This window comes from Rana temporaria, chromosome 13, assembly GCF_905171775.1.
Source record: "Rana temporaria chromosome 13, aRanTem1.1, whole genome shotgun sequence".
Lineage (NCBI taxonomy): Eukaryota > Metazoa > Chordata > Amphibia > Anura > Ranidae > Rana > Rana temporaria.
This window is the reverse complement of record NC_053501.1, coordinates 15,964,558-15,991,338: the sequence shown is the minus strand read 5'-3', so window position 1 is coordinate 15,991,338 and position 26,781 is coordinate 15,964,558. Positions and strand designations below refer to the sequence as shown.

General features: G+C 48.5%; 1 protein-coding gene across 2 annotated transcripts; it reads left to right on the top strand.

Moving 5' to 3' along the window:
- Positions 1–524: 524 nt before the first annotated feature.
- VIPAS39 (VPS33B interacting protein, apical-basolateral polarity regulator, spe-39 homolog) lies at positions 525–26,557 on the top strand. 2 transcript variants are annotated; one of them, XM_040331950.1, is made up of 20 exons: positions 525–660; positions 3,222–3,360; positions 3,587–3,686; positions 4,326–4,472; positions 4,604–4,642; positions 4,728–4,792; positions 6,200–6,256; positions 6,494–6,586; positions 6,898–6,931; positions 8,064–8,166; positions 9,838–9,865; positions 9,942–10,018; positions 13,103–13,178; positions 19,267–19,398; positions 19,500–19,541; positions 19,632–19,721; positions 21,197–21,283; positions 21,371–21,460; positions 23,818–23,922; positions 26,455–26,557. In XM_040331950.1, exons 2-20 carry the CDS (start codon positions 3,268–3,270, stop codon positions 26,473–26,475), a joined length of 1,479 nt encoding a protein of 492 aa, XP_040187884.1. In that variant the 5' UTR covers positions 525–660; positions 3,222–3,267; the 3' UTR covers positions 26,476–26,557. The 2 variants fall into 2 exon arrangements, with proteins under 2 accessions (XP_040187884.1, XP_040187885.1); XM_040331951.1 differs by lacking the exon at positions 525–660 and adding an exon at positions 674–830.
- The last annotated feature ends 224 nt before the right edge of the window (positions 26,558–26,781 follow it).

The window sequence follows — 26,781 nt, the reverse complement described above, 5'->3', positions numbered from 1 at the left end:
GCCCTTTCCGGTTCTTCGCCATTGTCCTGGAGACCAACCGTTGACCTTCCCGCAGTGAGGCCCCAGCAACATGGCGCCGCCCATTCACCTGAGACACTCAGGGAGCCAATCTGCAAGAAGGAAAGCTCTCCAGGAGCCAAGGCTATGGAAACCGGCGGCCATCTTTAGTGAGGGCTACAGGACAAATTATTATTACCATGATACTATATTCTTATTCTTATTTTGTTATTATTATTGCAGTATTCTGAACTATATTATTATTCTTATTTTGTTATTATTATTGCAGTATTCTGAAATGAATGCAATGCAGGAGGAAGGGAGGAGGCGGGTCGTTCTATAGAGAATAGATGGGAGGGGCTCTGTGATGACACCCGAGTATCCCCCCCCCCCCCGTATATGGAATATATATTAGTCCCCCCAATAATATGTATAATATACACAATTCTATCCATAGGGATACATTGTATCAGACCTCACTGTGTGTGTGTGGGCGGAGTGTGGTGACCTCATTGATCAGGAAGTGTCAGGCGCGGGGGTTGCTGGGAGTGGTAGTTCTTCCTGTGGTGCAGTGCCTGTGTTCTATCAGAAAAAGAGAAAACCCGGAGTGGACTACATTTCCCAGCGTGCCCCGGGACAGAGGTCTATGGTCCTGGAGGAGAGGTATGGGGGTCCTGTCATTCTGCTCTCAATCCCTCTCTGTGTCCCCTCAGGCCGGAGTACAGCTGTGAGGAGAAGTTTATGGAGCTGCTACATTGGGCTGACTGCTTCCTGAATTCTACATCCATTTCCAATCTGCTGACATTATAGGCTTATGTTCTCACCATTGTGAGGTAGGGGGGTGTGCTCTGTTTCAATGCCCGTTGCCCCGGGGGGTACGCTCCGTCTCTGGCCCGTTGCCCCATGGGGGGTACGCTCCGTCTCTGGCCCGTTGCCCCATGGAGGGTACGCTCCATCTCTGGCCCGTTGCCCCATGGGGGGTACGCTCCGTCTCTGGCCCGTTGCCCCGGGGGGGGGTTTACCTTCCGTCTCTGGCCTGTTCCTCCATGGGGGGTACGCGTCGTCTCTGGCCCGTTGCCCCATGGGGGGTACGCTCCGTCTCTGGCCCGTTGCCCCATGGGGGGTACGCTCCGTCTCTGGCCCGTTGCCCCATGGAGGGTACGCTCCGTCTCTGGCCCGTTGCCCCATGGAGGGTACGCTCCGTCTCTGGCCCGTTGCCCCATGGAGGGTTCGCTCCGTCTCTGGCCCGTTGCCCCATGGAGGGTTCGCTCCGTCTCAGGCCCGTTGCCCCATGGAGGGTTCGCTCCGTCTCAGGCCCGTTGCCCCATGGAGGGTACGCTCCGTCAATGGCCCGTTGCCCCATGGAGGGTACGCTCCGTCTCTGGCCCGTTGCCCCGGGGGGGTACGCTCCGTCTCTGGCCTGTTCCTCCATGGGGGCTACGCTCCATCTCTGGCCCGTTGCCCCGGGGGGTACGCTCCGTTTCTGGCCCGTTCCCCCAGGGGGGGTACGCTCCGTCTCTGACCCGTTCCCCGGGGCTTGACTCTATGGCCCAGATTCACAGAGAGCAAGGCGCACGTTACGCCGCCGTAGAGCACACACCGTACACCACGCAAACGAAGCGCGGAGAGGCAAGCATTGCATTCAGCAAGCCAGCGCTCCCAACGCTGCGCCAGCGTGGCGTGGGTTTCGTAGGCGCACAACTGCCTAAGCTACGCAGGATCACTGCGTACGCCGTGAACATAACGTACGCCCAGCCAGACACACGTCCAACGCACAATACGCCGGCTTGTGTTCCCTGGTGCAGAGCTGTGCATGTCTGTTGCCGGGTTGCACCTCATTTATGGGGAATAACTTTACGCCGGACGTACTACTTGCGCGCATCTCGCGTAGCATGCGCCGGGCACACACACGTTCGTGAATCGCCGTATTTCCCCTCATTTGCATATTCGAATGGCTAATCAATGGGAGCAGCACCCTGCGCCCAGCTCATATGTGCGCCCACCCTATGCCGGCGTGTGCAAGCTACGTCGGCGGGGTGTAGCCTGTTTTTAGGCGCATGTTGGTTTGTGGGTCTGGCGCATACATACGCCGGCGCACATTTGCACTTACGTCGGCGTAACTGTTATACGTTAGCGTAAGTGATTTGTGAATCTGGGCCTATGTCTCTGGCCGTTCCCCGGGGCTTGACTCTTTTATGTCTCTGGCCCGTTCCCCGGGGCTTGACTCTTATGTCTCTGGCCGTTCCCCGGGGCTTGACTCTTATGTCTCTGGCCCGTTCCCCGGGGCTTGACTCTATGTCTCTGGCCCCTTCCCCGGGGCTTGACTCTTATGTCTCTGGCCCCTTCCCCGGGGCTTGACTCTTATGTCTCTGGCCCCTTCCCCGGGGCTTGACTCTTATGTCTCTGGCCCGTTCCCTGGGGGGGGGGGGGGTGACTCTGTCTCTGGCCTGTTCCCTGGGGGGGGGGTGACTCTGTCTCTGGCCCGTTCCCTGGGGGGTGACTCTGTCTCTGGCCCGTTCCCCGGGGCTTGACTCTATGTCTCTGGCCCGTTCCCCAGGGCTTGACTCTTATGTCTCTGGCCCGTTCCCCGGGGCTTGACTCTTATGTCTCTGGCCCGTTCCCCGGGGCTTGACTCTTATGTCTCTGGCCCCTTCCCCGGGGCTTGACTCTTATGTCTCTGGCCCCTTCCCCGGGGCTTGACTCTTATGTCTCTGGCCCCTTCCCCGGGGCTTGACTCTTATGTCTCTGGCCCCTTCCCCGGGGCTTGACTCTTATGTCTCTGGCCCCTTCCCCGGGGCTTGACTCTTATGTCTCTGGCCCCTTCCCCGGGGCTTGACTCTTATGTCTCTGGCCCGTTCCCTGGGGGGGGGGGGGTGACTCTGTCTCTGGCCTGTTCCCTGGGGGGGGGGGTGACTCTGTCTCTGGCCCGTTAACTGGGGGGTGACTCTGTCTCTGGCCCGTTCCCCGGGGCTTGACTCTATGTCTCTGGCCCGTTCCCCAGGGCTTGACTCTTATGTCTCTGGCCCGTTCCCCAGGGCTTGACTCTTATGTCTCTGGCCCGTTCCCCGAGCTTGACTCTTATGTCTCTGGCCCGTTCCCCAGGGCTTGACTCTTATGTCTCTGGCCCGTTCCCTGGGGGGGGGGGGTGACTCTGTCTCTGGCCCGTCCCCTGGGGGGTGACTCTGTCTCTGGCTGTGATGTGACGTTCTTTTCTCTGTATACAGGTGGTGAATCTTCTGATCTCCCTGTGTGGCTCTCTCTGCACTCCAGATGTCCCGGGTAAAGGAGGATGAAGATTACTGGAATGCCTCCAAGTGTAAAGCGTTCACCTTTGATGACCAGGATGAGGACGGACTGTCTCAGGTAAAGTGGAAAACCAAAATGACCGTTATGTGCCGCCTTGGATCGATCTCATATCTCGCCTTCCCCCCACTCCCTGTCATCTGCCTCATTCTTCTCCCTAGCCCAGTGTCATCCCTATCCTCTGTCCAGCTTCAGACTCTCCAGTCCTTCCTGAACCTAGAATCCTGTGTATGTTGTGTCCCTTGTACTGGATCGTGGTCGCACTTACCGCTGCTTCCTCTTCTAGCTGAAAGAATCAAAACGCGCTGTCAACAGCCTGAAAGCCTTTGTGGAGGAAGATGACGAGGACTGGAATAAAGTCACCTGGAGTGGAGAGCCAGTGGGGAGTGAGTATCCATCTGTGAGGGTGATAAGACATGTTTCTGCGTCCAAGGGGTAGCCCCCCTCCCCATGTCTGCGTCCAAGGGGTAGCCCCCCTCCCCATGTCTGCGTCCAAGGGGTAGCCCCCCTCCCCATGTCTGCGTCCAAGGGGTAGCCCCCCTCCCCATGTCTGCGTCCAAGGGGTAGCCCCCCTCCCCATGTCTGCGTCCAAGGGGTAGCCCCCCTCCCCCATGTCTGCGTCCAAGGGGTAGCCCCCCTCCCCCTGGCTGCGTCCAAGGGGTAGCCCCCCTCCCCCATGTCTGCGTCCAAGGGGTAGCCCCCTCCCCCATGTCTGCGTCCAAGGGGTAGCCCCCTCCCCCATGTCTGCGTCCAAGGGGTAGCCCCCTCCCCCATGTCTGCGTCCAAGGGGTAGCCCCCTCCCCCATCTCTGTATCCAAGGGGTAGCCCCCCCATCCCTGTGTCCAAGAGGTAGCCCCCCTCCTCTTCCCTGTGTCCAAGGGGTAGCCCCCCATCTGTATCCAAGTTGTAGCCCCCCATGTCTGTGTCCAAGGGGTAGCCCCCAGGGGACATGGGAGAAGAAGATTTTGGAAGTCTGCTGTAAAAGGTTGTTTGTCTCACCTGCTCAATGTTTGTCTCTCTGTCAGGTATATCATGGTCTATTAAAGAGACCTCATCAATTAACCGGGGCAGGGACATAAAGAGTCCAGGAACTGAGAAACCTCGGTCAGAGACATCCTCTTACGCCTTCCCCAAACCAGCGTCCTCCTATTCCCTTGGAAGCCTCTTTAAAGGTGAGTGCTATTTATTGTGTTACCTTCTTGTGTAGTTTGTGTTGTGCTCCTCATCCTCTTAATGTACATTCTGTGTAGATTTCTATCATATTTTTTTATGTATTGTGACCCGTCACCTCGGTTCATTGCAGGAAAATCCAGGCAGAGCAGTTTCCAGTCACTGTCTGATGGTAAGGTGTTTTTTTTTTCTTGTCCTCCTCGTGGTGTTTAGCCAGGACCAAGTATCTGGTCATGCTCTCTGCTCTTCTCTTCCAGATCTTCTAGAGACAAACCATAAACATTTTGCCCCAGAGCTGCGGAAACCCAGATCTGAATACCAGGTACTGTGAGGTGGTGAGGAGTGGGGGCCTCTGGGTAGTGGGGAGTCCTGTTTATTGGGGGGGGGGGGGGTTAGTGGGGACCTATGTGCAGCAGAAGGATATGAGGGCCTTTTGAAAGGGGGAGGCAGAAGTGGAGGCCCTGTGGGGTCATGGGAGGCAGAAGTGGACGCCCTGTGGGGTTGGGGTAAGGGGGGAGGCAGTGGAAGCCCTGTGGGGTAAGGGTGGATGCAGTTGACGCCCTGTGGGGTAAGGGGGGAGGCAGTGGAAACCATGTGGGGTAAGGGGGAAGCGGTGTACGCCATGTGGGGTAAGGGGGAAGCGGTGTACGCCATGTGGGGTAAGGGGGAAGCGGTGTACGCCATGTGGGGTAAGGGGGAGGCGGTGTACGCCATGTGGGGTAAGGGGGAAGCGGTGTACGCCATGTGGGGTAAGGGGGAAGCGGTGTACGCCATGTGGGGTAAGGGGGAAGCGGTGTACGCCATGTGGGGTAAGGGGGAGGCGGTGTACGCCATGTGGGGTTAGGGGGAGGCGGTGTACGCCATGTGGGGTTAGGGGGAGGCGGTGTACGCCATGTAGTGTAAGGGGGAGGCGGTGTACGCCATGTAGTGTAAGGGGGAGTCAGTGGACACCCTGTGGGGTAAGGGGGAGGCAGTGGACACCCTGTGGGGTAAGGGGGAGGCGGTGGACACCCTGTGGGGTAAGGGGGAGGCGGTGGACACCCTGTGGGGTAAGGGGGAGGCGGTGGACACCCTGTGGGGTAAGGGGGAGGCGGCGGACGCCCTGTGGGGTAAGGGGGAGGCAGCGGACGCCCTGTGGGGTAAGGGGGAAGCAGTGGATGTCCTGTGGGGTAAGAGGGAAGCAGTGGATGTCCTGTGGGGTAAGGGGGAGGCGGTGGATGTCCTGTGGGGTAAGGGGGAGGCGGTGGATGTCCTGTGGGGTAAGGGGGAGGCGGTGGATGTCCTGTGGGGTAAGGGGGAGGCGGTGGATGTCCTGTGGGGTAAGGGGGAGGCGGTGGATGTCCTGTGGGGTAAGGGGGAGGCGGTGGATGTCCTGTGGGGTAAGGGGGAGGCAGCGGACGCCCTGTGGGGTAAGGGGGAAGCAGTGGATGTCCTGTGGGGTAAGAGGGAAGCAGTGGATGTCCTGTGGGGTAAGGGGGAAGCGGTGGATGTCCTGTGGGGTAAGGGGGAGGCGGTGGATGTCCTGTGGGGTAAGGGGGAGGCGGTGGATGTCCTGTGGGGTAAGGGGGAGGCGGTGGATGTCCTGTGGGGTAAGGGGGAAGCGGTGGATGTCCTGTGGGGTAAGGGGGAAGCGGTGGATGCCCAGTGGGTAGGAAAGGTGGCAGTAGAGGCCTCTGGAAAGGGAGACACTGTTATAGGGCGAACATTAACACTCTGGTATATTTTCCAGGATTATAGCGGGGAGTGGAGCATTGAGGATTCAGTTCAGAGGATGAGCAAAGGCAAGGTACGCAATGTGATCCGAATGGTTCTCCTCGAAGGGCCAGCATCATGTGTCCTATACATGTCTTATGTAAAGGCCCATTAATGTATATTAGAGCTTACTACAGAAACGTCTGTGGAAGAACACACTGGTAACCATCTCCCCAGTTTTGTTGCACAATTTCACATTTCTGCTTCCTCCAATGAAAGCGGCTCGTTGTCGGTGGTCCTTATTCCTGATCTGTGTTTGTTTTGTGGACAGGTTTGCTCCCTGGAGAGGTTCCGATCTCTGAAGGACAAGCTGAAACTTCTGGATGAAGCCGTCAAACTTCACGATGGGAATGTCATCACAGCTGTACGTATAAATGACGGGTCTCATCTGCTTTGTAGGAGGCATGGCTTGGATTATAAAGTGGGTGTGGCTAAAGTAATACATAGCCAATCAGATATTATTTGTTCCAGGAGATGAGGGATGATGGGGAAATGGAGGTTAAAGAGCCCTCTACTTCCAGCTTGAATCATTGTATTCTCTTGTATACTTTCAGTTTAAATCTGCTAAAGACATTTCAGGGGCATCAGTGTGTGGAGAGGCTTGTTTTCTTTCTGTGTCATCCTTCACTTGGCCTCCCTGGTTGGTCACTGTCATGTTTCATCTCCTATTTGCAGGTTTTAATATTCATGAAAAAGACGTTACATTCAGGTAAGTGACCATATAGAGGTGGGTGCCCCCTGACAATTTGTGTTGTGTCTATCCTGTGGTCAGTTTCCCAGCCTTCGAATCTCCGGCCTTTCCAGCCTTCCAATCTCCGGCCTTTCCAGCCTTCGAATCTCCGGCCTTTCCAGCCTTCGAATCTCCGGCCTTAGAATCTCCGGCCTTCCCAGCCTTAGAATCTCCGGCCTTCCCAGCCTTAGAATCTCCGGCCTTCCCAGCCTTAGAATCTCCGGCCTTCCCAGCCTCAGAATCTCTGTCCTACCCAGCCTTAGAATCTCTGTCCTACCTAGCCTTAGAATCTCCGTCCTACCCAGCCTTAGAATCTCCGTCTTACCCAGCCTTAGAATCTCCGTCTTACCCAGCCTTAGAATCTCCGTCTTACCCAGCCTTAGAATCTCCGTCCTACCCAGCCTTAGAATCTCTGTCCTACTCGGCCTTAGAATCTCTGTCCTACTCAGCCTTAGAATCTCTGTCCTACGCAGCCTTAGAATCTCTGTCCTACGCAGCCTTAGAATCTCTGTCCTACGCAGCCTTAGAATCTCTGTCCTACGCAGCCTTAGAATCTCTGTCCTACTCAGCCTTAGAATCTCTGTCCTACTCAGCCTTAGAATCTCTGTCCTACTCAGCCTTAGAATCTCTGTCCTACTCAGCCTTAGAATCTCTGTCCTACTCAGCCTTAGAATCTCTGTCCTACTCAGCCTTAGAATCTCTGTCCTACTCAGCCTTAGAATCTCTGTCCTACTCAGCCTTAGAATCTCTGTCCTACTCAGCCTTAGAATCTCTGTCCTAAGCAGCCTTAGAATCTCTGTCCTACTCAGCCTTAGAATCTCTGTCCTAAGCAGCCTTAGAATCTCTGTCCTAAGCAGCCTGAGCACTGTGGAGGACTGCTAACATATATTGGAACAAGTACTGCATAAAGTGTGTATTGAATTTCCCAAGTCTAACTATGGTAACCTTCATGACCCAAAGATAGTGCCTTTCCCGAGTAATTACGCAGGTGAACTTCAATACAGCATGAAATGATGGGAATTACAGCGCCATGTGTATCGCATCTCCAGCCGCTTCATCACACTATCTGACACCATTTGCCTGCTGATGTCATTGTCTGTTCCACTCACAGAGATTCTATTCCGGGAGCTGAAGGAGAGACAAGATGCCCTGAGACATTTTATTCATTTCTTGAAGGAGACCGAAGACCAGCAGTTGCTCATGGACCTCCTGAGGTAGGTTGTGTTGGCGGTCTTTTGCCTTCCGGTCTGAGGTTACCATTTGCAGTGGGAATGGGCGACAATTACTGACTAATAACAGAAATATAAATATCGCCATGTGTTATCGGTCAATGTATATAACGCTGCAAACCTCTGGTGGGTGTTCATCCTGGGAACAACTTTGTATTTTGTTCTGTAATCGGGTGTGTTTATTTGTCTGTCCAAAGAAAGACAATACAACCCACTCCCTGGAGCCCCAGGGGCGCTTTGCATAGAAAAATACATAAAATAGAAACTGACAGCAGTTTTAAAGCTAAACTCCAGGAGTTCTGCCACTTTGTAAACTGTGCAGGCATACTATGAGTTAAGTCCAACAGGTGCATGCCACCTCCCTGGACTTTTCTCTTTAATTTACATCTGACAGATTTATCAAGCTCTGGGGGGATAGCTATGGCTATATTTCTAAAACGCTGGACATTATGTTCTTGGCTCCTTCAGCTGCAGAGTTGCATGCAGCTTCTGTGCCCTCCCCCCTCCTGCCCAGTCACAGAATACAAATAAAATCTCAATCACAATGTACAAAGGTTTCTGTGAGTTGGCAGCAAAAGGGGGGGCAGGCAGAACCCCTGAATGTAGGGATAGCTATCCTCCCTGGAGCGCCATAAAATGGTCAGGTGTAAATAAAAGAGATAGGTCCAGAAGGAGGCATGCACCTCTGTTGGGCTTGACTCATAGTATGCCTGCACATTTTACAAAATTCCTGGAGTTCAACTTCAACCCTCTTTTTTACTCAATCCAAAATTTTAAAAAGTTCTGTCATTAGACTGGTTAAAAAGTTCTGTCCTTAACTGGTTAAAGTATATCTAATGGCAGAACTTTTTTTACAAAGTAACGCAGTGCTGTATCGCAAATAACCCCTAAATGACTTTGGCTGTTTACACATTGAGGGCCAGATTCACGTACGCCTAATTCAAATTTGGAACAGGGGGGCGTGTTTTATGTAAATGTGCTGTGACCCGATGTGATTGACGTTTTTCACGAACGGCGCATGCGCCGTCTGTGGAAATCTCCCAGTGTGCATTGCTCCTAATACGCTGCAAGGACGTCATTGGTTTTGACGTGAACGTAAATTACATCCAGCCCCATTCACGGACGAGTTACGCAAATGACGTAAAATTAAAAAATTTAGTCGCGGGAATGACAACCATACTTAACATTGGTACGCCGCACTTACGCCACCATATAGCAGGGGTAACTATACGCCGGGAAAAGCCTAACGTAAACGGCGTAAATGTACTGTGTCGGCCGGGCGTACGTTCGTGAATTCGCGTATCAAGCTAATTTGCATACTGCGGAATTCGACGGAAGCGCCACCTAGCGGCCAGCGTAAATATGCATTTACGATACGATGGTGTAACAGTTACGCTAGTCGGATCTACGGGAAATTTATGCATAACTGATTCTAAGAATCAGGCGCATAGATACGACCGCGCAACTCAGAGATACAACGGCGTATCTGGAGATACGCCGTCATATCTCGTTTAAGAATCTGGCCCTTAGAGTGGCGAATAGACTTTACCTGGACCATCGATGATCTTTTTCTCCAAAATTTCCTGGATAAACATTGATGAGTTTTTTTGTTGATTTATTTGCTTTCTTACTAGCAGCCTCTTTTATTTTTTTCAGGTACCTGGAGTGGACAGAAGAACTAGCAGTGAGTATAAATGGTTGGCGGCAGTGTAATTTCTCTATATTCCTTCCTAGTCTCAGAGAAGCTTGTCTCTCTACAGCTATGTAGATATCGGGAACACCTGAACATCGTGGATGCCGAGCAGCGCAGAGACTTCCTGAAGAGTAAATGTCTCAGGTGAGTCTCACTGATCGCCCCTAGGGAGGCCAGTACTGACCCACAAAAGGTTTTGTGATGGAGCCTGTTTTTTCTTCCTTTAAATGTTTTATTTAGCAATAAAAATAATTTCTAGTTTGTATAATTTGGGCTGGCTTTGTTCAAGATTTGCTTGTATGGTTTGGTGTGTTACTTGGTTTAATTCCATCATCCGCTGCATTACATGCCTTGTAAAGGCCTTTTCTTGTCTAGAGGAAGCCAGTGGGTGTCTCAGCCCATCAGACTCCACCTGAAATATTAAAATAAAGTGAATTTTTGTATCGGTCTGTGTAGGGTTGTCCCGATACCAAGCATTTTCCCGAGTATACCTGGGAAGTCAGGGATGATTGGTGCGGCGGGGGGAGTTACAAGCGCCGATCTCCCTGTATAGATTTCAATACAGCCTGACACCTTGTCCCCGGACCCCCCCCCCCCCTTTCAGCTGTTTAAGTGAAATCTATACAGCGGTGATCAGTGCTTGTAACTTCCCCCCCCCCCCCCAAAGCCGCACCGATCACAGCTGACTGTCCTTGTAGCCTCCTCCAGTTACCCCATCCGTGCTGCTCTCCCCCTCCGCATCCCCCCTCCCTGCTCCTGCTGTCCCCCCTCCTCGCTCGGTGTCACCCTCCGTGTCACCATCCATATCGTCCTCCGCCCCCTCTGTCAGGATGGAGAGCGGAGGCAGGAGCCGCTAAACCCAGCTCCTACCTTTTCCGAATGAACAGAGTCGGTGATCTCTGACTCTGTCCATTCATATAACTGAAACATCGTAACCTGTGTTTACGATGCTTCAGTTTATGAATAGAGAGGAGCCGCTGTCTTCTCTCCATCCATTTTCAGTGCAGCTGAGAAAGGGACTGGGGAATCTGTGTCCTTAGTCCCTTTCTCTTTCTCAAAGGGGAGATGTCAGAGGTCTTTTAAGACCCCTGATATCTCACCAAAGCCCCCCAACAGGGCTATAAATAAAATAAAAAATTGCAATAAATAATAATAAAAAATAATTGTAAAAAATAATAAAAATTAAAATAAAAAAATACACTGACACCATCCACCCCCCCCCCCCAAAGAATGCATTGTAAAAAAACATAACAAAAAATAGTAAAAATATATATATTATTATTGACACGTGACATAAAAAAAAAGAATTGGTATTTGGTATTGGCAAGTACTTGGGGGAAAAAAAGTATCGGTACTTGGTCTTAAAGCGGAGTTCCAACCACAATTAGCATTTTTTAAACGTATGTCCTTTCATCCTGCGTTTTTATAATATAAATCTGGTCACTTACTATTTTACAATCCGCCGCCGATCCGCATAGTTATTCAAAAAAGATAGTTTATAAAACTATATCTACACCGTTGTCATTTTGCTTGTGGGCATTGTGAAGCCTACAGGCACTTACTTCCTGGAAGTCTTGGATGGGGAGTGATAATTGGACAGCGCACTGCATCCTGGGAAATGATGACACACATATCCCAGGAGCATTAGAGGGAGATGATGTCAGAATCCTAGGTGGTTTCAAACGCAGATTTCGTGGGACCGCATAGCAACAGGCATTTCCAGATGAGTAAAAAAAAAAATATATTTTTTTTTTTTTCTTTTTTAGTCGTAAGCTACAGTTTAAAGCAAAATTGTTTTTTTGATGGAACCTCCACTTTAAAGTGGTATCGGTGCAACTCTAGGTCTAGGGCTGCAACTAACGATTATTTTCATAATCGATTAGTTGGCCGATTTATTGTTTTGATCCATTAATTGGATAATGGCCTTAAAAAAATAAAAATAAATTTGCATTTTTTTTATTTTTTTTGTGGCCAATTTGTTGTTGGGCAGATTACAAAACACAAATTGCCGCAAAAACACATTACATGCTTTTCTGCAGCTTCTCCATTGAAGTATATTGAACCAAAAAAAACAAAATAGCACCGTTTTGCATTAAAAACTCCTCGCCCTTTCTAAATACGCACCAGCTGAAAAAAAAATCATGGATGTGAACGTGTCCCATAGGAAACCATGTAAATTAACTGCTGTGTGTTTCTGCAAAAAGCACCAAAAAACAGAGGTGTGAACCCAGGCCTGAGATGTTTAGTAACATAATAGGGTTAAAAAAAAAAAAAAATAAGTACAAAAAGAGTTACATAGTTAGTCAGGTTGAAAAAAGACACAAGTCCATCCAGTCCAACCACAACAAAATAAAAAACACAGTACAATCCCATACACCCAACTCCATACCCACAGTTGATCCAGAGGAAGAGCAAAAAATCGCTACTGTAAGGGGTTCATTTTTGTGCTGTGGGACAGTGAAAGTAATATTTACAGTAGCGATTTGCTTTTTTGTACTATAAAGGGCTAATTTTTGTTTTTTTTAACCCCATTATGTTACTGGGCGATTAATCAATTATGAAAATTGTAATCGATTAATTTCATAATCGATTAGTTGTTTCGGCCCTACCTAGGTCTGTGTATACTATATTGCTATATATAAAAACCCCTAACAAAATGTGATGAAAATGGCAATACAGCACATTTCTGTGATCGCCATTACATAATGCAACTAAACACTACTTTGCTCAAAAATGATTTATTTGTGCTCAAAATAAAATGTTTATAATGGGTAGACAACCTCGGAACTTCACCTGTGGTGAAACTACAAATCCCATCATGCCCTTTTCTCTTTCTCTCTCTCTCACATGCGCCCGCGCCTGTGGTTTTCAGTCTTGCAATGCCTTATGTGTGTTTAGTATGACATGTTTTATTTGAATAAAAAAAGATTTAATAACCGCAAACACAAATTATCTTGCCACTTCCTATCTGATGACCCGTTCTCCGATTCCTAGTTCCGGTGATCTGTCTGTAGGGGGCGAGTTTAAATCCAGCGCACTTTGTCTATGACGTTTTTCATGGTGATTAGATGGGGTGGCAGTTGTGATGTTCTTGTGGGATTGTTTAGTAGATGGTGACAGTGATGAACACTTTTATTGTTATACAGCACCATGGAGTCAGTTCACTGATGCGCAGGAGTATGTTGTTTCAGGGATGAACACTTACCTGTGTCTGTTGTTCCTCCTCAGCCTACCCTTCTCTCAGGACGATGCAGCCCTTGTACAGGACCATTATACCCTGCTGGAAAGACAGATCATCATTGAGGTCAGGATTGTTTACTGGGCCGTGGGCACCTGTCATAGGTCCGCTCAGACTTGGAGCATATTTAGTGCTGTGTGTCTGTATATGTTTTGCCGTGTGTGTCCATCTATTCACCAAATGATATCACCATGTTCAGGCTCGGTTCACACTGGATGCTGATGTGGCACCATGTTCAGGCTCGGTTCACACTGGATGCTGATGTGGCACCATGTTCAGGCTCGGTTCACACTGGATGCTGATGTGGCACCATGTTCAGGCTCGGTTCACACTGGATGCTGATGTGGCTCCCAGCAGGGGTCTGGTGCGTCCCGGTTCATCAAATTTTTGGCTGAATTCGGACCTGAAACAGACCAAAAGACGCACAGGGCTCCACATCTGACATATGTGAACTAGCTCCATAGAGAGCCATTCACATTCCCCTGATATTGCGAATTGGATGCGATTTACAGTAGTCTGACCCCGGCCTCTAAGTGGAGTGTCAGCGTGTTATAGAAGCAAGCTTCAAACTTTGTGTGGGCAGGCGGAATGTACCAAGTTGATAGATCAAATTGGGTACAACCAGCCTGCTGGATTCACTTCCGATTATCGATAGTGGCCGCTATAGCTGCTAAGGATGAGCTCCGGCGTGTTCGCATAGAACACATGCGGAGCCCGCCAGGAAGTCGGCACCCGCGCTGCGCTAATCACAGCCAGGTAGACATTTCCCGATGCTCGGCTGCAGAGATCGGGAAAAGGCTGCCTGGCTGTGATTAGCGCAGCGCGGGTGCCGACTTCCTGGCGGGCTCCACACGTGTTCTATGCGAACACGCCAGAGCTCATCCTTAATAGCTGCTAGCAGTAAAGTCAGTGTTTATCTGGCGCTCTAAATGGAGTAATCCTTAGGGGTATAGTCTGAGGCTGTAATAGCTGGATGGTGATGTATACATAGGTTGGGTGGTTGTAAAAGAAAGGGGTATTAAGGGTTAAAAAGTAAGGCAGTCATCCTTCAGAGTGTGTCCAGAACTCTGCAAGACATGCAAGGTAAAAACAGGGAGGGGGAGACTTCAACCTGAGTGTAGTATTAAAATGGTGACTTTAATAGGATAAGACTAAAAACGCTTACAAAATGATAGAGGATGCATGCTCGTCAAAGCAAAGTGCAGTCCTGGCATTCCACATGGCTAGCTGCTAGCAGTAATCACTGTCTTCTCCTGGCGGGGACAGCTTCCGCCACCGGGAGAAGACAATAGCTCAACAGGAGGGATTCCCCTGTCAGTAGAGTGCCTGCTCATCAGTACCGCCTATCGTTGCCCATAAATGGCACCTATTAGTGCCCATCAGTACCACCTATCAGTGCTGAATATTGGTGCCTCCTCATCAGTGCACATCAGTGAAGGAAAACAATTACTTCTTTACAAGATGTTCTGAGAGAAACTAAGGATTTTTTTTTCACAATTTTCAGTATTTTTTGCTCAAAAGAAAGCTCTATTTTGTGTGATTTTTTTTTTTTTTTTTTATAAAAATGTCATTTGGGTACAGTGTAGCATGACTTTGTCATTCAAAGTGTGACAACCCTGAAAATTGGCCTGGGCAGGAAGGGGGTGTAATTGCCCGGTATTGAAGCGGTTAATAATGTCACCGGGGCATGGGCAGATCTCAATTTGCCGTCAGTTAGTTAATGCAGAGGCCGTGCCCCGTCATCACTGCTATGCAGCATTGCTTTGCAGTCCTACGAGGCTACAGGTGTATTTGCAACTGGAACACCCCATGTGACTGGCAGTGTCACACGGGGACGGGGACGGGGGGGGGGGGGGGGGGTAAACAGAGCTGAACACGAGACTCTGAGGGAACGAGATCCGCTATTTGCACTTGCAGCCTGCATACTACTGTCTCTAAAACACATTACAACCCAACAAAAAAAAAATATCCCTAAAGTTTGTTGTCTCAATGTGATGTACGTGTTGGGTATGCGCAAGATTGCGGCCATGACAGAAAGAAATGGGGAAGGAAAATACACTTGTGAGGAGGAAGACAATAGATAACATGGCCTTGCTTCCGCCAGGATAGATGAAAAAGAAAATAAGCTGCAAAACAAGTAAAAGCAACCTAGGGGGAAAAATAATAATGCAAAAGTTGGAAAGCTATGGCATACTGCCTTTATTAATGATGATACTTCGAATGGCTGAGTTTACTATTGCTATAATGATAGACCTGCAATTAGCCCACTTAAAGTGGCAATTAGCCACCCTGTGTAGTGATTTTGCACAGAGCAGCCCTGATCCTCCTCTTCTTGGGTCCCTCTTTGCTGCTCCTGGCCTCTCCCTCCTGTCGAGTGCCCCCACAGCAAGCAGCTTGCTATAGGGGCACCTAAGCCAAACTGCAGCTCTGTGTGTCTATTTAGACCAGGGATAAGCAATTAGCGGACCTCCAGCTGTTGCCAAACTACAAGTCCCATCATGCCTCTGGGTGTCATACTTGATGTTGTCAGAGTCTCGCTATGCCTCATGGGACTTGTAGTTTGGCAACAGCTGGAGGTCCGCTAATTGCATATCCCTGATTTAGACACTGAGCTGACATTCGGCCCCTCCTCCCTCTTTCCCCTGATTGGCTAAAAGATTTTGATTGATAGCTACTGGAGCTGATGGCGCCACTGCTGTGTCTTGGCCAATCAGGGGGGACAGTCCCCAGACTCCTCACTGGACAGAGATGGGGCTCGGGTAAGTATTAGGGGGGCTGCTGTACACAAAGGGCTTTTTATCTTAATGCATAGAAGGAGGAGGTGAAGGGGTTAATGTACAGGTCACATACAGTGGGAGGGTGGAGATGAGTGGGTTAATGTGCAGGATACGGGAGGTGAAGGGTTAATATAAAGGGGCCACACACAGAGACAGGGTGGGTACCAGAAGTATAGATGGGGAGAGGTGGGAAAATCCATGATCTGTGCTGTAGTTTGGAACTAATGAATGACTGTGTTGTAGAAGGAAGGGGAAGACTTTCCGATGTAAACACTACATTTGTATAGTTTTTTTTTTTTTTTTTTTTTTATCTCTGTGATTGGGCATCATAGCGAGCACATGGTACAGAGCCACTCGGATCGGCCCTGTACACTGTGCCTGTGAACCAAGCCACCCGATTTAAAGCTAATAATGGATGCACTGCCCGTCCCGGCATCATTTATAAATAATACTTCAGAAATAAGCGTCCACGTTTTTAAATGTGCAGTGATTTTATTAGTGGGTAAAGCTAAAGTTTTTCAATAGCGTTAAATGTATTAAATTTTTGGTTTAGTTTTACGGAGTGCAAAAATAGACGTACAAAATAGCGGCTAAACAAATTAAATTCCTCATATAGATCGGAGATATCGCAACACCTACATATCACAGTGTGTGCGATAAAATGTGTAGAAAGTTACAATGCACGTAGCATAACATGAAGGATTGAAAGGTGACCCCCGAAGAAGGTGTGGCAGTTTTTACACAATTGCATTGGTCAGCTTGGACCAGTGTAGAGTATGTGCCATACCTGCGGAATCCCACTGAACTTCAGTGATTACCGCTGGCTTCCAGATTCCACACCGAGCGGCTGCCCTGCTGCTTACCGAACATAGGACATTGCCTGCTCAGCACAGGCACCATTCAGAGGACACTTTGCATTTTCTAAATGAACGCAAAATATTCTCTGATTAGATGAGGTGGAGATCGTGATGTCACCAACCCGCTTCTACACCTTGTCCAATCCAGAGAATGCTTTGCATCTGTTGAGAAAATGGTGCCCATGCCAAGCGAGTAACCTGTATGCACAGGACTCAGAAGCTAGCGGCAATCACTGCAGTAGCGTTGCCTTCAGTACTACAGTAAGTTCCAGCTTTCACAGGGATCCCACCATTATGGCACATCTGTACTTGCATTGGCCAAGCTGGACCACTATGGAAAAACGATTGGCCTGGATTCACGAACGACTTACGCCGACGTATCTTCTTATACGCCGCGTAAGTCCATGGATGCGCCGTCGTATCTATGCGCCGTATTCTTGAAACCAGATACGCCTGAATTCTGGCTCCATCCGACCGACGTAAGTCTCCTACGCCGTCGTATCTTGGGCGCATATTTACGCTGGCCGCAAGGGGCGCTTCCATTGATTTACACGTCGAATATGTAAATGAGCAAGATACGCCGATTCACGAATGTACTTACGGCCGTCGCAGTAATCTACGCCGTCTACGTAAGGCGTACGTCCGGCGTAAGTTTACCCCTCATAAAGCAGGGGTAAGTCATGTTAAGGTATGGACGTCGGAAACGTCGGAACAGCTGTCGTATTTTACGTTGTTTACGTAAGTCGTACGTGAATGGGGCTGGGCGTAGGTTACGTTCACGTCGTACGCATTGAGCCGTCGTATCTTAGGGAGTATATGCGACGTGATTCTGAGCATGCGCCGTTCGTACGGCCATTCATTTACATGGGGTCACGAATAATTTTAATACAACACGCCCACTACCTTCCTAATTTGAATTAGGCGGGCTTACGCCGGCCCATTTACGATACGCCGCCGTAACTTGGGGAGCAAGTGCTTTGTGAATACTGGCCTTGCCTCTCTATGTTACGTCGGCGTAGCGCATATGTGATGCGCTACGCCCGCTCAAAGATACGCCGAGCTACTTGAATCCCGACCACAGTATGTAACAATGTAAAAATATACATACCTAAACTTTTTTAGCTTTTGAAGCTGATAACCAGGTTTACTTTCACTTTAAATAGTTTGTTTGGGCCAGTATTCTCTTCACTAATATTTGCCCGCTAAGTGCGCTGTATATTTTTATTTTATTTATTTCAGGTACTCATATAGCGCTGTCAATTTACGCAGTGCTTTACATATACACTGTACATTCACATTAGTCCCTAACCTCAAGGAGCTTACAGGAGCCTAAGGTCCCCAACACACATACTAGGGCCAAGTTATACAGGATATGATTAAAGGAACACTAAAGCTTCATTTTTTTTTTTTTAAATAATAAACATGTTATACTTACCTCCACTGTGCAGCTAGTTTTGCACGCAGTGGCCCCGAACCTGGTCTTCTGGGGTCCCTCAGCGGCTGTCTCGGCTCCCCCCCGCAAGAACTTTCCACCTTCATGCGAGCTTGCAGGGTGGAAAGTCCTTGCGGGCGCGCTCCTGTCATACAGCCGGCGGCCATAGCCACTCACTGTATCACTCAGGCCCGGCCCCCTGGCGCGCCGCGTCATTGGATGTGATTGACAGCAGCGCTAGCCAATGGCTGTGCTGCTTTCAATCAACCAATGAATGAGCCGAGAAGCCGGCCCAGAAACCTGTGCATTCACAACACAGGATTTTCGAGGGGTCAGGTAAGTAAAGGGGGGCCCGGGGGGGCCGCTAATGCTCGGATGTTTTTTCACCTTAATGCATAGAATGCGTTAAGGTGAAAAAACATCTACCTTTACAACCCCTTTAACCAACCAGCATGTCTTTAGAGTGAGGGAGGAAACCAGAATACCTGAAGGAAACCTACGCAGGCACAGGGAGAACATGCAAACTCTAGGCATATGGTGTCGGGGTTGGGATTTGAACCAGCAACCGTTTTTGCTGCTTGGTGAAAGTGCTTACCACTACACTACTGTGCTACTTCAACTACATTCAGTAGACAACACTGTGTTCCGGATGTGAGAGGAGACCTTCCTCTCTGACACCCGGAACAAAATGGCGTTAGGGCTGAGCTGCACTCAGCCATTCACAGGCAGCTTTGCATTCTATCAATGAATACAGAGCTTCCTCTGATTGGCCAAGTCGGAGAGGTGGGCTGATGACGTCGCGATCACCGACTTAGCCAATCGGCTTGGCCAAAACAAACAATTTTAAAGTGAAAGTAAACTTGGACATAAGCTTTCAGCCCAGACTCACATTTGTAGAAGCTGTTAGCAGGGTGCAGGGATACTCTTGGGCCTATCTGTACTGTTCTTGATTTCCTCTGTGGGGGGTTGTAATTGATGAACACTTGTAAATCTCCTTCTTTCTCGTACTAGTTTTACGAAGCTCATCGAGGAGCGATGTATTAAGCAGGACGTTTCTATCGTCTCTCTGTTTCTTCTGTGGATTTCAGGCCAATGATAAGCACTTGGAGGCCTCAGGACAGGAAATCTTCCGCAGGCACCCCAGGAAAGCCTCTCTGCTCTTCATGCCACTGGTCACCACCCTGTTCTACTCCTGTATCTACCACTACACAGAGAGCGAGGTGAGCAGCGGCGGAACGACGTGGTAGGCGGCAGGGAAGGGTGTACAGTGTGATGTATGTATTCAGGGTTCACTAATCGGATATTTCTTCTCTCCACACAGGGAACCTTCAGCAGTCCCAATAATCTCCGGAAGACCTTTAAGGTGACAGATAAAGCTTTTGTGTGTCTGTTTGGACATATAAGTTCTATGCGCTCAGTAATTTGCTGACACACTTATATGACTCTCTTACAGATCCCAGAGAAGCTGTACATTCTCACGGCACTGGCCGCACGGGCGAAGCTGCGAGCATGGAATGATATCGATGCGCTATTTACTACTAAGGTCTGTGCCAATCCCAGCATGCCTATTTTTCTACAACCTTCATAATACTAAAATGCCATCTGCAGAACTAACTTTTCATAAGAGATTGACAGAAGATTGAAAGAAATAGAGTTCAGAAAGAAGTCAGCCCAGTGTAGGAACCAGCAGACATTTAGCTGAGGGACATGGACTTCCACTGGCATTTTCCTGGTTCTTCGTATGCTGCAGGGAATCCTCCGTCGGAAGAAAGACCAGTTTGTAGTGTTGGCACATAGGCTGGCATGGATAGAATGCCATTAGTTAAAGTTATGCGCTCAGCAACATGGGGGTGGGGAAGGGGCGTTTTTATGGACCGCCCTATAGCAGATATGCTGTTACAGCGTGGCCCTCCTGTGCAGAATCTTTTATTTTTATATATATATATATATATATGTGTGTGTGTGTGTGTGTGTATGTATGTGTGTGTGTGTATGTGATTCTCCAATTCCGCCTAGGGGGCGCGCGCCGTCAGTGGTCCGCTCCTGCTGTGATTATTCACAGCAGGAGCCGATCTGTGAGCGGCGGGCTTCGGAAGTCCGCCAGCACCCGCCGATTGTCAGGCAGAGACACATCAAAGGAGCTCTGCCTATGTAAGCAAGACAAAGCTCCTTTCTGACAAGGGGGAAAGTGATGGATTTTGTGGGAATAAAATCCATCACTTCCCTTAGTAAAAGCAGCGCACATAGTACACAAAAATACTGGCTAGACACACAGTTAACCCTTTGATCATCCTAATTGTTTAATCATTAGTACAGTGACGGTGCATATTTTTAGCACTGATCACTGTATTTGTGTCACTGGTCCCCAAAAAGTGTCTGTGTCCAATTACCCGCTGTAATATCGCAGTCCTGCTCTAAGTTGCTGATCGCCGCCAATAAGGGTATAAAAAATTAACTAAAAATCCAACACCCCCCCCCCCCCCCCCGTGCATGTCATTCACCTAGGTGAATGATGTGCACTATGCGCCCTTTTGCCCCCTGGGATGTGTACGTCGGGTATCCCAGGAGGTGTTTTCTCTTCAGTAAATGAGGAGGGGACAGGCCCAGCGACACATCATCTGTAGGCATGCAGACTGAACCCAGAAAAGCTGGCACCTCCTAATGACATCACAACTAAACCTGGTGGTGGTGCAGGGCCGAGCAGTGGCAAAACGGAAGAGGACTTGGTGGCACAACCCTGGATCCTCTGGGTGGGTGAGTATGTGAATTGTGCAGAAGACAACCCCAGGTAAGCGGGGGTTAAAAAAAAAATAATGCACTTTAGTATGTGTGTGCAAAATGAAAGCAAGAAAAAAAAAATAATGGCAGAAAAATGGTTGAATGCTTGTCCAAAAATCTCCAAAATTCTATACTAAGTAGCTAAGTACCCTTGTGTGACGGATGCCTCCCATCTCTTTTGTACAGCTCAAAATGTAACTACATGTTAAATTCTAATGGCGTCCCCTCTTCTGTTCTCAGACCTGGCTGGGTTACACCAAGAAGAAAGCGCCGGTTGGTTTTCATCGGGTAGTGGAGATTTTACACAAGAATGGGGCCCCTGTACAGGTGAGCAGCATATAGTGGAAATACTGCTTGTGTTCTGTCTCCATTATGCAGGTCCCATTTCTGTTATTGTCTTATCTTGCTGTGCAGGTCTTGCAGGAATACATCCGGCTCGTGGAGGACGTGGAAACCAAAATATCACTAGGGACAAAGTACAAGTGCCATGATGTTGTGATCGATGTGAGTACAGCAGGAGTACCAGGAGATGTCATTTATAGATTAACCAGTAGGGGGCAGACAAGCACATGTCATATGCATATTGCTCAGTGTCCAGTTTGCTGGCGGATGGAAGGTAAAAAGGGGGTGTGTGAAACTGAGCGCTGTAAGCAGGGAGATGCATCCTTCGAAAAAATCCCTCAACTCTGTTGATCCAGAGGAAAGGAAAATCCCTGAAGTCCCGTTCACATCAGGCGATTTAGGATTGTGGGCGGAATCTCCGCAATTCTGTCCCTGATTCCAAACTGCCAAATGTGGACGGAGCCTTACAAAGCATGGCCCAATAGGAAAACATTCCTTCCGGATCCCTAAGGCAATCAAACAATCCTTGTACCAACAACTACATGTGCTGTTATTCTCATTATTACTTATTTTGTGCATTTAGAACCATATCCAGTCTTTATTTAGGCGTAGTGCCCCTTTGTCATTCCCCAAGACCTTAACATAAACAGTTTTGCACCAGATTTACTATATCCAGTTCACAAATGCAATATATATATACAGAGCTTTTTTTCTCCGAAAATAGGTGCAGGAACTTAACCACGACCCTGTTCAGATTTTACAAACAGTAGAACGGTCTTAAAGGGGCATTCAATTCCAGGATTGCATTACACAGAGAGTGCAGAGCTGTCACTTGTAAACACAGAAACCAGACTTCTGTGTCTACAAGTGATTGTGGTGAGCAGGCACCAAAAGGTCTGAGCCAGAGGTGGTGGAACTGAGTTCCCCCAAGTTCCCCCTGAAAAAAAAGCCCTGTATGTATGTGTGTGTGTGTGTGTGTGTATATATATATATATATATATATATATATATATATATATATATATATATATATATATATATATATATATATATATATATATATATATATATATATATATATATATATATAATGTATGTATACGTATATATAAATTATAGTGGTTTATCGGAGTCATGGCTAAAGCTATGAGCCATAACCCAGGTGGTTTTTTTTTCAGCCGGCTATTCTTTCTCATAAAAGTGATCCAAGTGGCTGAGTAGCCACTGGATTGCTTGTAGAAGCAGCAGGAGGAAGGGTGCCCCATTCTTGCCAGTGCTTCTTGGGCTTCCCCTGATGTCTAATCTGACAGTTTGCACGGCTTGCCATTGAGGTGAACAGAGACCAGATTGTCTCTCATTACCTCTATGATCCAGGAGGGCCGCAGCGACGTTGTGACGTCTAGGGCGGAAGTAAACAATTTTTTATTTATTTTTTTTAAATGCAAAAGATCAATATTTTTTTTTATTTCGAGAGAGCGATATATAGACAGAGATATATATATATATATATATATATATATATATGTATATGTATGTATGTATATATTTATATAAAATATATGTTTGGGGGTTCTAAGTACCGTATATACTCGAGTATAAGCCGAGTTTTTCAGCACTTTTTTTTTTTTTTTTTTTGTGCTGAAAATTCCGCCCTCGGCTTATACACCTTTTTGCGCCTGATCTCCCAGACTTTGGGGACCCGGTACCCGCCGGCCGTAGGGCTCCTGGACCCCAAACTTGGCACACATACAGCCCCACTCTTCCTCTACAAGTGTGCAAAGTTTTTTGCCTGGGGACCTACGGTCGGGAAGCACCGTTTTTTTTTTTTTTTTTTTTAAAGTCAGGCACCCCTTCCATAGACTCCCATATGAATGAATGAATGAAAAACTTATAAAGCGCGGCGCATGCAAACTGAATCGCTTCTGAATCGCATATAAAATGGTAATTTCTCTGGTAACTTTGGGGACCTGGTACCGGCCAGCCGTAGGTCCCCTGGACCCGAAACTTGGCACACATGTAGCCCCAGTTCGTCTCTACGGCAGGGGAGCACCGTTTTTTTTTTTTTTTCAAACCCAGGCACCCCTTCCATATACTCCCATGTTAAACGTAAGTCTAGTCATGGGCACAGTGAGGCATGCAGATGGACACCCTACGCTTATACTCGAGTCAATAAGTTTTCCCATTTTTTTGTGGTAAAATTAGGTGCCTCGGCTTATATTCGGTCGGCTTATACTCGAGTATATACGGTAATTTTAGAACAAAATTTTTTTTTTACGTGAAAACAAAGTGACAGAAAGGGCCTCGTCCTTAAACTGGATATAGACCATTTATATTTTTATATAAAGTGATCCTACCTCCATTAGTAGCCTCTTCTTCTTCTTGCCCTGGGCCGGGGTGGAGGTAGGTGGGACGATGTGGTGCTCTGTAATGCAGGATAGGCACCCACATATCTGGGAGCGTTGATGATCTACAAGCAGTGGACAGAGATATGTGGTGACCCTTCGGTTCTTCTCTGGCAGACATACAAAGACTTGAAGGACCGCCAGCAATTGATGGTTTATCGCTGTAAGGTGGATCGTGGATCTCCAGAGGAGGACAAAATCGACATGATTCTCAGTAACACAGTGAGTAGAGCTACACATAGAATTGTGAAAGCTGATACTGGTTTGCTGTAAGCATGAAGGGGGGCCTAACTTGTCTTCCTGTCCCCCAAACAACAATTTGCATTATTGGTACTGGGCATTATACAGATTAACCAGCTCTAATTTCATGGGTTTGGTGGTATACGTTATACACTCTATGGCCAGACTTAGTGGGGTAGATTTAGATAGATTACGCAGATCCAAAGATCCGCTAATCTATCTGATTTACGATCCGCCGGCGCAAGTTTTTGAGGCTAGTGCTGTATTCAGAAAGCACTTACCTCAAAACTTGCGGCGGCGTATCGTAAATCCCCCGGCGGAATTCAAATTCCGCGGCTAGGGGGCGTCTACAATTTAAATCAGGCGCGTCCCCGCGCCGTCCGCGATTTTTCCCAGCGTGCATTGCTCCAAATGACGTCGCTAGGACGTCATTGGTTTCGGCGTGAGTGTAACTTGCGTCCAGCCGTATTCTGAATCGACTTACGCAAACTTACGTACACCTGTCGGATCTTGGGGAGATCTATGCGGAACCTGATTCTATGAATCGGCTGCATAGATCCGACCGTCGCAACTCAGAGATACGACGGCGTAACGGGAGATACGCCGTCGTATCTCTATCTGAATCCAGGCCAGACGGTCCCTTCTCAGTAATTGAGTTTAGATGTTAACCGTGTAGAGCTGTGGTCTCCAAACTGCGGCCCAGGGGCCAGATGCCCTTTGCTTGCCTGTATCTGGTTTTTGGGGCATTGTCCCTTCCACTGATACAAGACAGTATTCCTCCCACTGATACCAATGGTGGGGCATTATTCTTCCTACTGACACCAACGATTGGGTGCTATTACTTCCACTGGCACAAACGATTGGGCACTATTCCTCCCACTGACCCCAACAATAGGGCAATATTTATTCCACTGAACAAAAGATTACAGCGTACACATACACAAAAGACATTTAAATCCTGCAAGGCTATTTAAAGCACCTGAACATATTATGCAAATAAGCAAAAAATATGGGGATTTGGTCACAACATATGGCCATACAGTGCTTAAAGGGGTTGTAAAAGGCTCGTGTTTTTTCTGCATTAAAGAGGATGTCCGCTGGAAAAAAAAAAATATTAAAAGTCAGCAGCTACAAATACTGCAGCTGCTGAATTTTAATATCGGCACACTTACCTGTCCTGGAGTCCAGCGCCGTCCGCAGCAGAGGACGAGCGATTGCTCATCACTCTGCTGCCCCCCCCCCCCCCCTTGCCATCCTCGGTGAGGGAACCAGGAAGTGAAGCGCTCCGGCTTCACTGCCCGGTTCCCTACAGCGTATGCGTGAGTTGCGCTGCGCCGACTGATTGGCTCCCGTTGTGCTCTGGGAGCCAAGTGTTCCCAGAGCACAACAGGGGGGAGGACGGGAGGTGACGTCCTGCCCGCAGTCTGACCGTAGACTTTGGCCGGAAGTGGGTGCAAATACCTGTCTTTAGACAGGTATCTGCACCCCCTCCCCCCTGAAAGGTGTCAAATGTGACACCGGAGGGGGGAGGGTTCTGATCAGCGGGACTCCACTTTAGGGTGGAACTCCGCTTTAAGGTGAAAAAACACCTTTCAGTCATCAGATCACCCCCCTCCCTCCCCTTCGTTTTACTTACTTGAGCCCCAAATTTCCGTTTGGAATTGGATGTCCATCAAACCCAAATGGGTGTGATAATTACGCAGACATTTGGCCTTTTAGGGGCAGAGCCACAAAGAGAGTACGCCGGCGTATCTAGTGATACGCCGGCGTACTTTCAAATTTCCCGCGTCGTATCTTTGTTTTGAATCCTCAAAAACAAGATACGACGGCATCTGGGTTAGATCCGACAGGCGTACGCCTTCGGATCTTAGATGCAATTATTCGGCGTCCGCTGGGTGGCGTTCCCGTCGTATTCCGCGTCGAGTATGCAAATTAGCTATTTCCGACGATCCACGAATGTACGAGCGGCCGTCGCATTCTTTTACGTTGTTTCCGTTCGGCTTTTTTCGGCATATAGTTAAGTTAAAGCTGCTATTTGGTGGCGTACGCAATGCTAAGTATGGCCGTCGTTCCCGCGTCGAATTTGAAAATATTTTATTTTGTTTGCGCAAGTCGTCCGTGAATGGGGACGGACGTAATTTACGTCCACGTCAAAACAATGACGTCCTTGCGACGTCATTTAGTGCAATGCACGGCGGGAAATTTAGGGACGGCGCATGCGCAATTCGTTTGGCGCGGGGACGCGCTTCATTTAAATGAAACACGCCCCCTAGCCGTCGATTTGAATTACGCGCCGTTACGCCGCGAGAGATACACTACGCCGCCGTAACTTGCGGCGCAAATTCTTTGTGGATTCAAAGATTTAAAAAGTAAGTTACAGCGGTGTAGCGTATCTCACATACGCTGCGCCCATGCAATTGTACGAGGATCTTCCCCTTAGTGTATGTCTTTGGATTAGTATATACGATATTATGATATTGTCATTCATGTTGTTTGTTCTCTGTGTGATTTCAGCAAATCCGTTGGAAGAATTGAGCGCAGCCTTCCAGGAGCCCCCCCCCCCCCTTCCCCCACCCGATGGACCAATAATAAACTTATAACTTATCTTTAATATTTATAATGTGTTCTGTCCTCTCTGATCTAGTTGGTTTAGATCATATGTTGGCTGGTGTGTGGGATAAAGGCTTTAAAGGGGTTGTATAGGTACAATTTATTTTTTTCCTAAATACAGTAATGCGAGGCTTTCTCCCTGGTGTGGAGTGTCGTGCTCGCCCCCTCCCTTGGACTACAGGAGAGTCAGGACGCCCACTAACACATAGCTCCTTTCCCTATCTGCAACGT

Bases quoted from the DNA above. Each gene is read 5' to 3' on its own strand.
- VIPAS39 (XM_040331950.1), top strand. From the start codon at position 3,268: ATGTCCCGGGTAAAGGAGGATGAAGATTACTGGAATGCCTCCAAGTGT. The intron at 21,284-21,370 runs GTGAGCAGCATA...CTTGCTGTGCAG, and splicing joins AGAATGGGGCCCCTGTACAG to GTCTTGCAGGAATACATCCG. The intron at 21,461-23,817 runs GTGAGTACAGCA...CTTCTCTGGCAG, and splicing joins GCCATGATGTTGTGATCGAT to ACATACAAAGACTTGAAGGA.